This window comes from Oryx dammah, unplaced genomic scaffold (assembly GCF_014754425.2).
Source record: "Oryx dammah isolate SB20612 unplaced genomic scaffold, SCBI_Odam_1.1 HiC_scaffold_5, whole genome shotgun sequence".
Taxonomy (NCBI): Eukaryota; Metazoa; Chordata; class Mammalia; order Artiodactyla; family Bovidae; genus Oryx; species Oryx dammah.
Window position 1 is genome coordinate 83,260,379 of NW_024070189.1, and position 18,191 is coordinate 83,278,569.

Below are 18,191 nucleotides of genomic sequence, written 5' to 3' on the forward strand. Positions count from 1 at the left end.
AGATATGAACTCTTAGAATAGTGCCTTTTTTTTTTAAATGAATGTCTAGCAGCCTTATTGAGGTAATTTGGTATCAAACCACAAAGACTACAATTCAAAGTGCTAGGGTAAACTTTTCAAAGTAATTTTCTCAACTAAACAGTCTAATGCAAAAGACGTTTTCACTCTGGGAGCTGTTTCAAAGTTTGGGGTAAACAGACCTTACCAGCAGAGATCTTTTCCTTAAGAGAGCTCTGGCTGCCCATCCGCTGCCATACGGTGATAGTGCCTTTGCCATCAGACAGCGCACTGTCTTCACACTTGTCTGTGCGCTTCTGGTGAGACCCGAAAACGGTGCAAGGTCGAGGTAGACCCAGAGAGTTTTCAGGAACTCTGCTGCTCCTCCCTCAGTTTCCACCTGCGTTCTTTCCTAAAACGTTCTGACTGAATACATACTTGGAATGGAATCTCCTTTCTCATCTCCTCTTTATAAGCTCTGCCCTCTCCCAGTAGAAAATAAAGACGTACCTCATGTCCCCAGATTACCTCAGAATGTGAAATCCTCCCGAGCATCATCCAAAGGGACAACTCCAAATAACGTTTTGGATGTTATGGACGCAAATGACACAGTGACTCAGGAAAATCTCCTGGCGAGTCATGTGGTTTCTGATTGTTCTGGAAAAAAAAAAAAAAAAACAGAATAAGGACCAGATAAAGTTGTCAGCTGATAAGTCGTTAATACTTTCTAATGATAGATCACTACATGATTTTTGGAATATAACTCAGAATTTCATGGTTTTTTAGGCTTAAGTCTTCAATATTTTGTTGTGCTAAATATCATTACATCAAAGATACTTCAGATGAGTAGGTAACTTGAAAGGCTGATGGAGATTTTTTTATGTAAAAACCTTATTTTATGAACATAGTTTAGTTTATGTTGTGATTTTGTTATTATTTGACAGATTTTAGTATTGGTTTTTGCCCTTCAAATTTAGACATGGTTTCCTTTTCCACAATCTTTAATACAAGCCTCAAATTCATTGAAACTGATATAAATATCAAACTGATTTGTAATTTTATCAGTTGTTTATTTTGGGTACACTAGAGGGAGCTAATGAGAAGAAAATAAAGCGGAATATCAAAATTTCAAACCAGATTTTTTTTTTTCTATCCATCTGCTTTTATTTGAAGTGAGTGTTTTTTTGAACTAAACCTAAGTTTTTCTTTACTCATATGAAATTGTTTCAGTTTAGTTCAGTTGCTCAGTCGTGTCTGACTCTTCGCAACCCCATGGACTGCAGCATGCCAGGCCTGCCTGTCCATCACCAACTCCCAGAGCCTGCTCAAACTCATGTCCATTGAGTAGATGATGCCATCCAACCATCTCATCCTCTGTCGTCCCCTTCTCCTCCCGCCTTCAATCCTTGCCATCATCAGGGTCTTTTCAAATGAGTCAGTTTGCATCAGATGGCCAAACTATTGGTATTTCAGCTTCAGCATCAGTCCTTCCAATGAATACCCAGGACTGATTTCCCTTAGGATGGTCCGGTTAGATCTCCTTGCTGTCCAAGGGACTCTCAAGAGTCTTCTCCAACACCACAGATCAAAAGCATCAATTCTTCAGCACTCAGCTTTTTATAGTCCAACTCTCACATCCAGATGACTACTGGATAGACCATAGGTTTGACTAGATGGACCTTTGTTGGCAAAGTAATGTCTCTGCTTTTTAATATGTTGTCTAGGTTGGTCATAACTTTTCTTCCAAGGAACAAGCGTCTTTAAATTTCATGGCTGGAGTCACCATCTGCAGTGATTTTGGAGCCCCCCAAAATAAAGTCTGATACTATTTCTATTGTTTCCCCATGTATTTGCCATGAAGTGATGGGATCAGATGCCATGATCTTAGTTTTCTGAATGCTGAGTTTTTAGCCAACTTTTTCACTCTCTTTTTCAACTTTCATCAAGAGGCTCTTTAGTTCTTCTTTGCTTTCTGCCATAAGGGTGGTGTCATCTGCATATCTGAGGTTATTGATATTTCTCCCGGCAATCTTGATTCCAGCTTGTTCTTCATCCAGCCCGGCATTTTGCATGATATACTCTGCATATAAGTTAAATAAGCAGGGTGACAACATACAGCCTTGACGTACTCCTTTTCCTATTTGGAACCAGTCTGTTGTTCCATGTCCAGTTCTAACTGTTGCTTCCTGAGCTGCATACACATTTCTCAGGAGGCAGATCAGGTGGTCTGGTATTCCCATCTCTCGAAGAATTTTCCACAGTTTATTGTGATCCACACAGTCTAAGGCTGTGGCATAGTCAGTAAAGCAGAAGTAGATGTTGTTCTGGAACTCTTTTGCTTTCTTGATGTAAGGAAATCAATCAGCCATAATTAAAGTTAGGGAGCTCCCGAGACTTCTCTAATGCTAAGTATTAACTTTTACTGAAAAACCAGGTATATTTATGACCACTGTCTTTTAGGTTATGTTCAACAGACATGTTGTTACTATCCATTAGAGATTATGAAGAAGTGTGGAATTTTGGTTATTTGGACCAAGTTGTTTAGTTTAAGCTCTCAGAGCACAGTGTAAGCTCTAGAGGCCTTTCTGCATCTTATTTTAGTTCTGAGATAATTACTTCAAATTATCCAAGCCTTTAAACTACCTAGTTTTTTATTCTAGTTCACTGCTAAGTTCCCTGGTAGCTCAGACAGTAAAGCGTCTGCCTACAATGTGGGAGACCAGGTTCGATCCCTGGGTCAGGAAAATCCTCTGGAGAAGGAAATGGCAACCCACTCTAGTACTCTTGCCTGGAAAATCCCATGGATGGAGGAGCCTGGTAGGCTACAGTCCATGGGCTCACAAAGAGTCGGACATGACTGAGCGACTTCACTTTCACTGCCGAAAAATAAATTTTAAATTCCCTTCTCAAAAGATGGGATGAATATTAAAGTGTCTCTACTTGTGATTCTAAAAGATGTGCATTTAAGTAAATGCTGTGGTCAGAGGAGGGGAGAGGCTGATTTACCCACTCTGCATTTTCTGGATTCCATGAATAGAAACAAGAAGTAAACTTGTCTTCCCAACTCACCATCCTATCTTTCATAGGTGCTAGTTCATTTCAGGTAAATATTTTGTGAACCTTATGCAATATAAGCCCTGTGCTATAGAGTAGTTAAAAATGAACCGACTGAGTTTCTGTTTCCTGGGAGCATGAAATCTAGGACTATTTTTTTATGGTACATAGTTGAGATACCATCTTTAAAAAGTTGTGAATGAATTAAACAGCCCACTAATCCCCTAATAGTTTTTACTGAATTAACATTTATTTAAACATTTTTGTAATAAAAATTAGCCATAACTACCTTTTGGGAGGAGTGAATTAGGCAGATTTACTTTATCCCATACAAAGAATTAAGTTCATCTTAGCTGTTGTATTTTCTTCCAAATTCAGTAGTGACGTCCTTATTCCATTTGGTGATGCCATATTTACATACTTAGATTCCTAATGTTAGCTCTGTAGGCCTTGAGAAGCCCTTGATGTTTCTCTTGTTCACGTTTTCATGTTGTAAGTTCTTACTTAGTACCTGTTAAGTTAGATGCTGTGCTAGGTAGCCGAGATACAAGAGTAAGCAGAAATACAGCTGGATTCCGTTCTAGTTTAAGTCACATCTTCTTTCATCTTTCATGTTTAGCAACTATCTAAGTTGGTTTACATGTTCTCACACAGTTGTCACTTCTTTTTTTTTTTTATTTGTCTCTGAAGTAGATTATGTTGTTTTTAAAAGTGCCTTGGCTTTCTTAATTTTTGTTTTTGAAGAAGAATTGACCTCATAATCTCATTCACTGCTTAGTCCTGCTGTTCATGATAAAAATAGGTGTATTATCCATGACTAGTTTTACTCAGAAGTGTTTTATCTAGCTTTTTGAACTCATTCTCATAACATCATTCATGAGTACTTGTATGAAGTGATTAAAATGAAAGTAGTAAATGGCAGCCTTGTCCTCATTAATCCAGCTTTTAGTTTCCTACTATAGATATATAATTCATTCACGATTTTTGAGTTATCTGTATAGTATTCTCAGCCCCTCAGTTTTATTTCATAAATGGCAATTATTTTCTTGAATAAGCTTTGGTGTAATGAATACACTACAGTTAAAAAGACTGTCATTTTGGTGCATATTTTAAAAGTGAAATCGCTTACTCGTGTCTGACTCTTTGCAACCCCATGGACTGTAGCCTACCACGTTCCTCTATCCATGGCCATATATATAAAAGGACTCAGAAGAGAAAAAAACATATTTACTATTGATAAGATTGCTTACCTAGAAAAATTTGAGGGAATCAACCAAAGAACTACTAGGATTGAAACATTTAAGATGGCCTCTTGCCAGATAAACATTAAAAAGCACATAGATGTCTTACATTAGTAATAACCAATTAGAACATGGAATATAAAATTATTCATTTCACAATAGCAACCAAAATAATAATGCGTATAAGAATAACTTGGAGGATGTGTTGCAGACTATCAGTACTAAGGGGAATATGAGCAAGCTTCTTCACTATTTACTCTCTGTTGTTGTGTATATTTTCATGTTTGTAATGAGTATATATGTATTTGGGTATAAATGTATACACATATTACTTATATAATCAATTAGCATATTTAATACTGATTAACTTAAAATAGTTTCTAATATACGCTGTTTCTATTCAGGGTGCCCAGGAACGGATAGATAGCTTGCGTCGGACTGGAGTGATTCATGAAAAACAGACTGCTGTGTCAGTGGAAAACTTCATTGCAGAATTGCTTCCTGACAAGTAAGTAAAAAAAAAAAAAGCATAGTTATAATTGTTTTTTTTCTTATAAAGAGAACTTTCACAACAGGATCTTTTCATCTTTTCTCTTAGCAACTTTCAAATATGCAAAATTCATTATTAATCCCACGCTGTACATTACATCTTCATGACTTATTTTATAACTGGAAGTTTGTACCTTTTAATCCCCTTTATCCATTTTACCCTGTCTCCCACTCCTGCCTCTACATCCACCAATCTGTCCTTTGTATCTGTGAATTTACTCCTCACCCCTCTCCACAGGTAAGGGAGAGCATATGGTATTTATCTTTCTCTGACTTACTTTAATTACCTTAATTCCATCCATATTATTGCAAATGGCAAGGTTTTCCTTCCTTTTTAAGGGAATAAGATACTATTTTATATGCACATGCATATAAATATATATACCACACCACATGTATATATATATGTGTGTGTGTTTGAATGTATATATGTAAATCACATTTTGTTTTTCATGGACAAACACAGGTTGCTGCCATGCCTCGGCTGTTGAAAATAATGCTGCAGTGCTTCGGTCTTAGTAGATGGTGTGTTTTTAGGAATTTATGCATTTCTTCTAGGTTGTCCAGTTTGTTGGTGTATAATGGGTTCAGTGAGTGGCTTATCACATTTCTCTTAGGAGCAAAAATAGAATTGCTCACACTGAATGTCTAGTAAAAAATGTATCTTATTTTAGAACCAGACAGAAAATATGTTATGGTCTAGCTGTATCATCTCATTATGTCACCTGTGTAGCCTAGCTCACATTTCTACTCTTGTTTTCTCCTTTTTAATTATAAAATTTACATTGTGTTGCCTGAATTCTACGACTGTGTTAATTATCAATTAAATAAGATACAGTGGTGTAGCTTTGACTTAGATGCTGACTTCAGTAATAAACACAATCATCTTGCATAGCTGTCAGGGTAATGGGAGGTCTGGCAAGATGGCCTAGAGGCCGTCACCAGGTTAGAGTTCTGTTGAGCACTACCTCTCATCTATGTAGGTTGGGAAAAAACCTCTAACAGCATAATTTGCCATTGTTTTTGAGGGCATTAAACTTTTAATAGATGGATTTTTTGTTCGGAGAATTTTTTTTAATTTGCAGAATTGCCTTATATTAAAATAACTTCCCAACTGTTGAGAGCTACCTTCTTCCTATTTACCGTGTGATTTTGTTGCTTTGGGGCTTCCCCTGTGGCTCAGCTGGTAAAGAATCAGCCTGCAATGCGTAAGACCTAGGTTGTATCCCTGGGTTGGGAAGAGCCCCTGGAGAAGGGAAGGGCTACCCACTCGAGTACTTTGGCCTGGAGAATTCATGGACTGTGCAGTCCATGGGGTCGCAAAGAGGTGGACATGACTGAGCGACTTTGACTTTGACACATTAATTTTTGTTTTAGTATTGAGTAACACTGTGCTTAGTACTTTGTAGCTATAGTATACAAAAATGTAGTACAACTTTGAGGGTCTATTATAGACCAGGTGGGAGAGAAAATATATACACAGATAAACAGTTTTAAATGACTCTGTAGGTGTGTAAATCTTTACTTACAGGAAATGTTACATACATTTTCACTGGAAATAATTTGATGTGGAATAGTGTCAGATAAGAGTCATGAATGATTGGTACTTGAACTGAAGTTTGAAGAGTAGTTAAAATTTGGATAAGTGAAAAAGAATAGGTAGGACATGCTATATGGAGGAAGATTGTAAAGATGATTAAGATACATTTAGGTGTCAGGGATTATATCAGGTTGGCTGAACATTGTTGGACAGAAAGTCAGGAGTAGTTTGGGGACAGATTAGAAAGCTTTGACTATTCGGTTGGGAAGTTTGAACTTTCTGTATAAGCACCAAGCAACAATCCACTGATCATTATTATTTCATTTTTTCCCCTCTATTAACCTTTTAATATTGATGTAAGGGTTACCTTAGAGATTCCATCATGCCTTTTCCATGTGTTACATTATAGTACAAATTATGACTGTTGATAATATGATTTACCCCCTACATCTTGTGCAGTATTGTAAGTTATCTTAATTGTGCATATATTTTAAACTCAAGATATTGTTAGTATTCTGTGCATTCTGTTCACTTACATTTATTCTTTGAAGACCGTCCTTCATTTTTGGTTATAAGTCTGGGATCACTCTCACTGTGCCTAAAAACATTCTTTGTGCTACATTAGGCTTTAGCCACGAGTTCTCTTAGCTTCTGTCCGAAAATGCCTTTACGTACGTTTGTTTCCGTAGGGTGTTTTCTCTGGAAAAGGTGGGCAGACTCTTCTTATGTAATACTCTAAAGTTGCCATTGTACTGTTGGCTGGCTTCCACCATTTCTGTTGCACCAGCTGTCCAGCTTGTTGTTTCTGTGAAGAGAATGTGGTGTTCTGCTGCATTTCCGATGTTTTTTGTCACTATGGTTTTGCAGTTTTACTATGGTATGTAAAGGTGTGCTGTGTTTGCTTATGTATTAAACCTCTGTGGATTCACCGAGCTTGATTCTGTCTGTCTTTCACTAGTTTGATGTCTTTTGTCCGTTTCGGAAAGTTCTTAGCCATTTTACATCAGCATTGGCTTCTGGCCCATTTTCTCTTTCTCAGACTCCAGTGACACATCGTTCACCTTCTGACTGTACGCTAATTTCTCAGGTGGTCAGTCTCCACTTCCCTCTACTTGCCCACTCTAGTTTTCCTCTCTGTTCTTTAGTTGAGGATCTTCTATTTACCTGTCTGCTGCTGTGTAGCCTATACACTTTTTTAAAATAGATTCAGTTTATCTGTTGAATATATCTTTTTTTCTGTTGTGACTACCTTTACCTCTGTTTTCTTTAGTGTGAGTCATTAAAGACCCTTGTCTACTGAATCCAGTGTGTGGGCCTCATTTGGCCTCCTTTTGGTGTAACGATAAGGCGCTGTCTTTGTCGATGCCTCACCTCACAGTCTTTTAAAGCCAGGTATTGTTTATAAGAAACTCGAGAGTCTTCAGGTAGCCCTGAGAAGGTTCACTGTTTGCTGTAGTAAACAGTAGTGAGGTGTGTGAAGGGGGTGGTTTGGTGCACTGCAGTCACGACCGACCTGAGTCCAGGCTGGGCAGTGCTCAGCATCAGCTGAAGGCCTTAAAGGGTACCTTTATAAAGTTGTCTCTGTCGAGAACGTTACTCCATTTTATCTTCCTTGCTCCTGCAGCTCTCAGATACCTTTGGTTATAGTTTATAACCTCATCCAGCTTTTCATTGGTCCACCATCAACTGCGCCATCATACTTAGACATGGTATTTTTCTGGCCAAATATTAATGCTTTTTTGAGCAGAAAAGTAGCAAATAAGTAGTAGTAGGAATTCTGTTGATGGTTTCCAGTATGGTCAAGGATGAGAGAGGATGGAAAGGTTGTGATATTAAGATACAGAAGGGGGATAGAGGAAGAACATGAGAGCAAACAGCAAACCCACAACACTTGATAGTTTGCATTGGCTACTAATCTTTGTGATGGTCCCATAGGAAATAAATGCACAGAAGATAGAGAAGTGCATGCTTATAACAAAGGCAAGAAAAGACCAATGTTGTTTGGCCCCTAACAGAGCAGAGCCTAACAGAGTCAAGACCTAGCTATCTGTGATGACCTTTGCATCAGTTCATGCTCCATGAGGAAAATGAGCATCTTGTGTACCAAAATGGAAAAATACCTATGTAAGCATGAACTGTCCTTATTCTGAAATTAACCTATCAATTTTAAAAATATTTGGGTTATGTGTGAAATGGATTAAAATATCCTTTTGGGAAGTAACCGGTGATAGTGAATAGTCTTCCTTTGGTAAAATACTAACTGGTATACCTGTATCAGCTTCTCAGGTTCTCTTTCAATTTTTTTCTGTTACATAAAATCCAAAGTCTTGGAACTACCATTCTTCTTAAGTCCAGGTGACTTCCTTATAGGATTTGGCCAAGTCTGCCTTATTTCACCAGCCACAAAGAGAGGGTGAGGAGGAGGAGAGAGTTCCTTGGTGGCTGTCCTTGAGCATGAACAGTGGAGACTGCCACTCTTCCTCCTCTGGGTGGAGAGTGGAGATTGAGTAGAAGGACAGGAGGGCGGAGGGAGAAGGCAGAGTTACTCGGCCAGCAGCACCAGGGAGAGGTGCTGAAGAGGTCTCCGTGACCATGACGGTGATGGCACTTTAATTTGAGTTGGAGCAGAATGGGATGCTCAGGTTGACACACGGGGGCAAGAGAGCAGTGTGGAGACGGGGAGTTCTAGTGTGTGCTCACAGGCATCGTGCGAAGACTGCTTGCACCTTCAGGGGCGCTGCTTTCCAGGAAGTCCGTGCTGTGCCTGGGAGCTGAGTCACTGCAGTCCTCTGCTGTCTGCACGATACACAATTGTGTACAATCAGATACTGAGTCATATCCCAAATAAAGTAATGATTCATATTCCAGATAAAATACTTAAAATAATGATTCATGTAAGATAAATTTTTTAAGGCTCTCTATTTGAAGCAAAGTTTTGGGATATGAATACTGTAGACATAATGAACTGCCATTTACCACTCAAGCAAAGTTGTTATTCTGTTCACTGTTTTGTTCTTTCTTTGAATATATTAAAAAAAAGTTTCCTAATCTGTACTATATTTCATAGCACTTTAATCTGCATATTTTAAAATTTTCTTGCTCTGTATCTTATTTAAAACCATGATTTCCTGCTTCTGGTTAATTAAAATGCTGATGATATACTGATAATCTCACCTAAGTCAGTTTTAAAATTTTTCACTTTTTAATGTGTATCTTAAAATGGAAGAAATTTTTCTTGATTTCATGAAGCTGTCCTCAAAGTCTGATTCCTTGTGAACAATTCAGAAACTGTGATTAGAAAAACTTATCAGGAATGAGGAGAGGATTTGTTATTTCCTGAATGAGCTTATTTTTTAAGTCAGCTAGTAACTTCGCAGCTTGGCTATATATGAATCTTAGAGTTGGTAGTATAAAATTTCCCATATATTAGCAAATGATGTTTTTAATTATGATAAGCTATTTGCATTTTCAGATGAATAAATTTATCTGTTGCATATTTGAGCACCTCTAATTGACATTCTTCTCCCTAAATCTTAGCAAGAAAAGGAATGTTCCATGATGCAAGGTTTTCAGTTATTTTTGTTGTTCTTCCCCATTTTCCCTCCTCCTCTTGAAATTAAGCTAACAGGGCAATTTTATATGTTGCTTTTATGATTTATCTTTTAATCAGTCTGCTAGTGTTTTATCCGAAGGACAGTACTTTATCAGTTCATAGAACTTACTTAGTACATATACAACTTGAAACTCATACATTCTGTTGCAGATGGTTTGACATTGGCTGCCTGATAGTTGAAGACCCTGTGCATGGCATTCATCTGGAAGCATTTACACAAGCCACACCAGTACCCTTGGAGTTTGTACAACAGGTTGGTTTTATCCTTTTTTGTTATGTTCCAGAAAAGCTTGAAATATTGTCCTCAAAATAAGATTTTTATTGAAAATATGGTATATTCTTGATTTTTCTTCCCTCTTTTTCCTTTTAATCTTTTCTCTTTTTCAATTTTCTGTCCCTTTCACGTTGTTTCAGTACCTCCCTACTTTTATTTTCCAGCGGTCTTTGCAAAGGTAAATCTATTACATGGTTAGTTGCTCTTTTCTTCATTGTTTTGCTTGTTTGTTTTTATGATTGTGTTCATTACCTTTGGGTTAGAAAAAAATTTACCTATTCTGATTTTAGGTTAACCTTTCATATATTGTCTCATTTATCTCACATTTTCCTTTTTCCTGGTTACTCTACTTCCTTTTTCTTTGTCCTCATCTTCCTCTTTAATTTGTTCATCGTTAAAAACATATGGAAACATATTTAGAAGCAAGTTTACAAACCTTGGATGAAAGGTAAATGTCTTTTCAGTCTGCTGAAAAATGTTTACTTATCCACATAGTTTCCAGAAGAATGTAAGCATTAATCTATAATGAGTTTCATTCCTTCTACATTTTTGTTACTTTTAATCCTTTCTTGAACAAAATGGAATAAAAGAGTTTATTTACATTGGACTCTTTATACTCATAAATGTCATTTCAAAACTCTCAAGTTATTTGGGACCTTAGGTTTTTGAGAATTCTCTTGGGATTCTCCCCCAAGAGAAAGTATGTATGATGTATGCACTCACATATAAATTTGGCTTATGTGTTTATGGAGCCCCTTAAAGCAACCTCTGACCTTCTTAGGGCTTTACATTTTAGATGCGGAGTAAGAATTGATGCTTAAAGTTTTGTTTCCATAATACCATACCACTGATATCATAATTTTTACCACAATTTCTTTTCAGAAGTTGAAGAAAGCATTTTTATATACACGGTAATGTTAAATTCACTTCAATATGAGGGTGGTTAAAATACTGTAAACAAATGCTATACCAATAATTTAGAAAAATTACATACTGTTGTTGATTTTCTAGGAAAATATTCTTGAATTAACGATGGCAGTTTATAAGTATCAGGTTGAACCGTACAAAATTGCTTTTTGAAGTTAACAGCCACATGTTGGCAGTTTGATGTGATTTAAGTTAACTATCTTAGTGAAGCCTTTTAATGCAAGAATTTCACCTAGCTCCCCCAAAATTGAGTTCTAAGATTAGCCTAGCAGGCTACGGTTTATGGCATTGCACAGAGTTGGACACAACTGAAGCAATTTAGCACACACACACGCACAGTGGTGGTATAAGTGAGGTATAAAAGATAGTCAAAGAACAGATGACTGATGCATCTAATGCACAGAGGTAGAAGTTTCCCAGTTTATTCTGTGAGTCTGGCTTGTAACCTAACCAAAAACAGTAATACAGTATCACTTAAGAACTAATTGGTAAAATTGATAAAATTTAGAAATAGAACAGTAAAAAGGGTTCTGAAACCAGTTCCTCTGTGTGTGTGAGGAGGTGAGGTAGTTCTTCCCACACCACCAAGCTGTTATCCAGTACCTGCTGGATATCCTATAATCCAACCCAATTCTGACACTTTCTACCTATAAAGAGTGTTGGATCCCACAGATTAAGGGGTCAGTATAAGTCCAGATTGCTACATGAACTTCTGACAGAGAAAGGAAGGAAATCAGATTCTCATAAGTGGTATCATATGATCTCACGTACATGTTAAAAAAAGAAAAAGATACAAATGAACTTATTTAGAAAACAGAAGTAGACTCACAGACATGAAAAATAAATTTATGGTTGCCACAGGGGAAGGAGTTGGGGGCAGGGATAAACTAGGAGTTTGGGGTTAGTAGCTGTACACTACTGTGTATAAAATAGATAACAATATAGACTACAGTACAGGAAACTACTCAGTGTCTTGTAGTAACCTATAGTGAAAATGAATCCGGAAAATAACATATATACATATGTGCATATAATTGGACTACTTCACTGTATACCTGAAACTAATACAACACTGTAAATCAACAACGCCTCAATTAGAAAACAAGCAGGAGTGCTTTCAGAAGTAAGATATGGCTTCACCCTTTCAAACATACGGTATAATGCTCTTTTTTTTTTTCCCTCCTTTTTTCCTTCATTCATACTCAAATTTTTCTACCTTTCGAAGTGACTTAGGTTCAGCCCCTGGGCCAGTCTAGATTACAGACAGCAGTACTTAGTCTGGCAAGTGCCTCCCCTTCATCCACTTCTCAAACAAAGTAAAGTTACAGGGGTGCAGAGTGGGTGGGCTGTCTTTACCACCAGGCCATATAGTGGCAATCACTGTCAGCCCCGGTTTTCCTCAATGGAGTGAAGGTTCATCCAGGCCCTCAGGAATTGTAACAAAGATTAAGACACATATTTACAGTTTCTGGCTTAGAAATCATCTCTGTTTCTTGCACTTGCCACTTTGGTCATCTCACTGCTACCTCAGAGGGAGAAAAAGGTTGAGGTGATCTGAGAAAGAAAAAAAAAGTTCTTATCCCAGTGTCCTCTGCCCTTGGTAAGAACTGCCTGATCACACTAGCACCTTCCACCACCTCCTCCCTCCCAGAACAATGCTGGACTCTACCCTGTGCAGACCCTCCTCTAGCTCTTCTTGTCCTGCAGGCTAGCCTCTCACACCTTTCTCTCCCCATTTAGACAACCAGGGTTTCGGTTACCTGTTCAGTTCTCTATCAGACTCTCTCTGAGGGGCTGCCTTTACCCACTGGACATTATGGGCTGTACAAGTGTTTTCCTTATTCTGAAGAAATGGAGCTCAGCCATCCAAATTGGTGCACTGTCTTCTGTTCCAGTTCTCTTACAACACTCTGAGCACTTGCCTCTACCACTGGGTGAGAAAAGCCTGGCCTGGAGTCAGCAAAGTCACCCAGGGCTACCCGATAACTTGCCAGATATGTTCAGGGCTGGGAACATATCTGGGAATATGTTCCCAGGAAGCTGCCACATAGCTATCTGCAGTCTCTGTCTTTTTTTTTGCTGGCAGACAGAACAGTTCTTCTTGGCATTTTGTGCATCAGAGTGTACAAGAAGAGTGTGTCTAGGTTAAGCCAGTCTCACATTGCTGCACTTACCCCGTATCCACTTACTTCTTGGATGCAGGTGGCTGTCTCAGGAGAGCACAGGGGGATATCTGCCTGTGATTCCATTCACCTTCCAAGCCTGGAAAGGAGTTGTTCTGATGGGCATCAACATGTCCTACTTTAATGCATCCCTCTAATTCCCACAGATTTCCACAGGGCTGTGTGTCCCATATGGACATCCCTTTTGTAGGCCAGGTTGCCACTGCCCTTCTGCCTGACCATATGGCCAGGCCATTGGCCACTGCCCATGAGTCAGTAAAAGTCAAAGATAAGGGATGTTTATCACCATTCAGTTCTTTCATCACTGCTGGGAAAACAGCATGCATTTCAACCTTACTGATCCAACTGATTTGTTTTTAACTTCCTCAGTCAGAGTGGTGGACTTCCAAATAGGATGTTATCTATTCACCCTGGAACTGCGATCCATAATCCCAGCAGCTCTTGGTGGTTCACTTTAGAGCTGTTCATAGTGTGCTGTCCACCTGGCAGTTGGTTCCAGCAGTTCCTCTGTTGATTCCAAAGTCTGTCCTAGAGGAACCCCGACACTGGAGCTGTATTTCCTAATATTCCCCAGAGAGCATGGTTCTTTATAAGCCATTTCCATGTTATTACGGAACACTTCTAGGCACTGCCTTCCCTATTTGGGTGTTTCTCCATCGTCCCAGATGTTATGGGTATTTCAGATTTCAAGATCACTTTATGTCCTTTAGTTTATGAGTAGCTTTAATTAATAATGTCCTAGACTAGCAGTGAACACCCTTTAAGTGGAAACTCTCTCGTTTGAAGCCCAAGACGTCTTTGCTGGGAGGCACTCAGATTTTTGCCATAAGCCTCAGTCTGCCCTTCACATAGGACTATGGCACAGAGAATTTTGTCCTTACCAGCACTGCAGCTTCTATTCTACGCTGCGGGCTCAGACAGTATCCCTGGTTCCGAATAGCATGTTCAGTTAAAAATGCCTGAAGCGTGGCTTTCCATCCCTTCTGTTTTACAACAATAGCTAGCGAGGAACCATTCTCCAATGAGAGAGAGTCTCCGTTCTCAAAATACAATCAGGTTAAAAAGAGACAAAACACAGTCACTTAACAGAACCTGCTCAAACACCAATTCTACAAACTTACACATATTATGATTCCATCATCACTTATGTTCCTCACTGTACTGACCACTGAGACTTCATCAACAGGTTTGGTTTTGTAATACTAGATAGGGGACGTGTTCCCCAGCCAGACACGATATCCGTCCAGCTATGTAAAAGAGACCCAACTTTGTTATACCTGCTTAAATATTCAACTTCATAATCACGTCAACAATTACATTTTAATTTTCAGTCTAATTGTAGCACATTTCAGACCTTCACCAGTGGACTTTGGTAACACAACTCAAGGGACTCTCGTGTCAAGTCCTGGAAACTTATGTTCTCCACTCTTGTACATACTGATTTCCTACTTAGTTATCCTGCACGATTTAGCTCTTTCACATATAAGCACATTATGAAAGTGAAAGTGTTAGTCACTCAATTGTGTCTGACTCTTTGCAACCCCAGTGACTGTAGCCCGCCAGGCTCCTCTGTCCATGAAATTCTCCAGGCAAGAATACTGGAGTGGTTGCCATTCCTGACCCAGGGATTATTGAACCCGGGTCTCCTGCATTGCAAGCAGATTCTTTACCATCTTTGCCACCAGGGATGTGCCACCATGACCTGAGTAACAGGCATATTGAGCAGGTGAATAGCTCGGTCATCACAGAGCTGGTCGCACATGGCCTGCATAGGAGGTATATTGGCTGCTTCATCTGGGTGTTCTGTTTGACTTTTATAATGGCATGATGGACAGACCCCTCTCAGGGTAAATAAACCTTACAGTGCTTTTATCTAGTTGACCAGACTGGCTTTTCCTTCAGAAGTAGTCTCCTGTGTGTCTGGATCATATATAATTGTCTCTAATGGTTCCACAACAAACTGTGGGTCCTGCATCACTGCAAACATGCTATTCTGTTCTGCAGCATTAAAAACCAAAGACTAGCCCCTAAATTAGTTATTTTCATGATCTATTTTAGCAAAGGTTAACTATTACTGATCCACAAAATGAGCTGGCTTCTCCACACTGTATCCCTGGTTTCACAAGTTTCCTGATTTTGACTCCCCTCCCTAGTGACTATCTGTTTAGTGACCAGAGGTCTTAGAGATCTTTCTGTTGTCCCTGTGCAACTTTTCCCTGGGGAGGAGATGACTTTTAGACAAGTGACCAAAGCTCAGACTAATCAAAATCTGAGCTTGGTCTGTTTCCCAAGGCCCAAACCAGCATTTTTTCTTTTAGTTTAGCTGTTGTACATAATAGTAACCAAGGATTGAATAGTTACCTTTTTAAAAAAATCAGTTCTCATTTCTTTATGCATTCAGTGAGCCCGCTCCCCAGGAGTTGGATGCATCTCTACACTCCATTGTCAACATTTTTACCTTGAATAATTGATTGCTGCACCACTGCTGCTCCATACCACCCAGAAATGAGGTTCCTCATCCCCCAGTCTTTCATCCTTTCTTCTCAAACCACACAATTCTGTGAGCAAGGATCATTCTTGAAAATACTACTTCTGATAGCAGTTATGTAGGTTTTAAATCCAATTCTAATGTTTGGGAGGGTTTTATCCCCCACACTACCAAGCCATTCTAGGACACAGCTAAGTGTACTGTAGTTCAGTATTGACATTGTCTACCAAGAGACAGCACCAGAAGCCGACGGTTCTGTCTCATAAGACTGTCCCCAGTTCCCAGATGCCAGTAGCAAGCCTAGGCTATCACCTGGAATTCTCACTGGCATACTGTATATAGACTGAGGGTTGCAGTTACCTCCTCCTTGCTAAGTCACTTGAGTTGTGTTCGACTCTGTGCGACCCCATAGATGGCAGCCCACCAGGGTCCCCGTCCCTGGGATTCTACAGGCAAGAACACTGGAGTGGGTTGCCATTTCCTTCTCCAACCTCCTCCTTAGGAAGTCCATTTACTCACTAAATCACCAATTTCTTCAAAAGAATATAACTCAGGAGCAGCCAGATGGAAGAGATGGCCAGGACAAGGTATGGGATAAAGACATATAGTTTCTTAGCCGTCTCTGACCCCCATTCTTTTCAAATCTTTACATGTTCACCAACCTGGAATGAGCAAATCCTCTGCTTTTGAGTTTTTATGGAGGCTTTATTACACAGTATGACTGATTGAACCTCAAGCCTCTGTCCCTTCCCCAGAGGTTGGGTGGGATGCGGGTTGTGAACAGGAATGAAAGTTCCAACTCTTGTCACAGGGTTGGTTCCCTTGGCTACAAACTTCTGTCCTTAGGTTACCTGAGAGCTTTTCAAATATCCCCTCAACACAACAAAAGATAACCTTTGTATGGCCCTTATTGCTTAGAAAGTCCGAGGCAGCTTGTTGTCAGAAACTGGGGACAAAGACCAAATATGCATTTCTTAAATTATAAGTCATAGAATCCCAAACATTATATTCTGACCAAGGATTTGTCCCAAATTGGCCAGTTGGCTCAAATGCCAGTGAATCAATTTATGGAGGTGAACATATGAACAGATAAGGGAGAAAAAGGATTTCATTAGTTGGAATTTGCTAGAAGTAACAACCATGCTTGGAAATCAAAAGAAAGCTGGAGTAGCAGTACTCCTATCAGACACAATAGACTTTAAAATAAAAACTGTTACAAGAGACAAGGAAGGAGCTATATAATGGTCAAGGGATCAGTCCAAGAAAAAGATACAAGAGTTGTAAACATATACACATAGCATAGGAGCACCTCAATATATAATGTAAATGTTAACAGCCATAGAAAGAGAAATTGAAAATAGTAGGGGGAATTTTTAACAGCCCACTACTGGTTAGATCATCCAGATAGAAAATTAATAAACACATGCCTTGGTTGACCCATTAGACCAGATAAACTTAATTGATATTTATAGGCCATTCCATCTGAAAGTAGCAGAATATACTTTCCTCTCAAAGTGCAAACGGGACATTTCTCCAGGATAGATCACATCTTGGGTCACAAATCAAGCATCTGTAAATTTAAGGAAATTGAAACCATAGCAAACATCTTTTCTAATCACAACACTATGAGGTTAGAAATTAGTTAAGGGGGAAAAAACTATAAAAAAGCACAAACACAGAAGGATTAACAGTGTTACAGTGTTACTAAATAACCAGTGTATCACTGAGGAAATCAAAAATACTAGAGAACTGACAGCAAAACCACAATCCAAAGCCTGTGGGATTCAGCAAAAACAGTTGTAAGAAGTTTATAGCAATACAGTCTTACCTCAAGAAATAAGAAAAACCTCAGATAAACAACCTAACCTTACACCTAAAGGGGCTAGATAAAGAAGGAGAAACAAAACACGAAGTTAGCAGACAAAAGAAATCATAAGGATCAGAGCAGAAATAAATGAAATAGAGACAAAGAAAGCAATAGGAAAGATCAATGAAGCCATAAGCCAGTTCTTTGAAAAGATAAAACTGACAAAGCTTTAGCCGTGAAGAAAAAGGACTCAAATCCATAAAATTATAAATGAAAAAGGGGAAGTTTACAACTGACACAGCAGAAATAAAAAGATCATGAGAGACTGCTATAAGCCACTGTATGCCAATAAAATGGATAACCCAGAAGAAGCAGATAAATTCTTAGAAAGGTACAACCTTTATAGACTGCACCAGGAAGAAGTAGAAGATACGACCAGTTCAGTCACAAGTACTAAAATTGAAACTATGATTTTAAATTTTCCAATAATAATAATAAAAAAACAACTCCTCCAGAAT

At 38.8% G+C, this 18,191-nt stretch overlaps 1 protein-coding gene across 1 annotated transcript in view; it reads left to right on the plus strand.

Annotated features, from left to right (window-relative positions):
• The window catches only part of PRRC1 (proline rich coiled-coil 1), a 46,445-nt gene that overhangs the window by 22,612 nt on the left and 5,642 nt on the right, over window positions 1-18,191 (plus strand). The window contains exons 7-8 of the mRNA XM_040241756.1: window positions 4,697-4,800; window positions 10,145-10,247. Of these exons, the coding sequence (XP_040097690.1) occupies window positions 4,697-4,800; window positions 10,145-10,247 (207 nt within the window). The remainder of the gene's footprint in view (window positions 1-4,696; window positions 4,801-10,144; window positions 10,248-18,191) is intronic.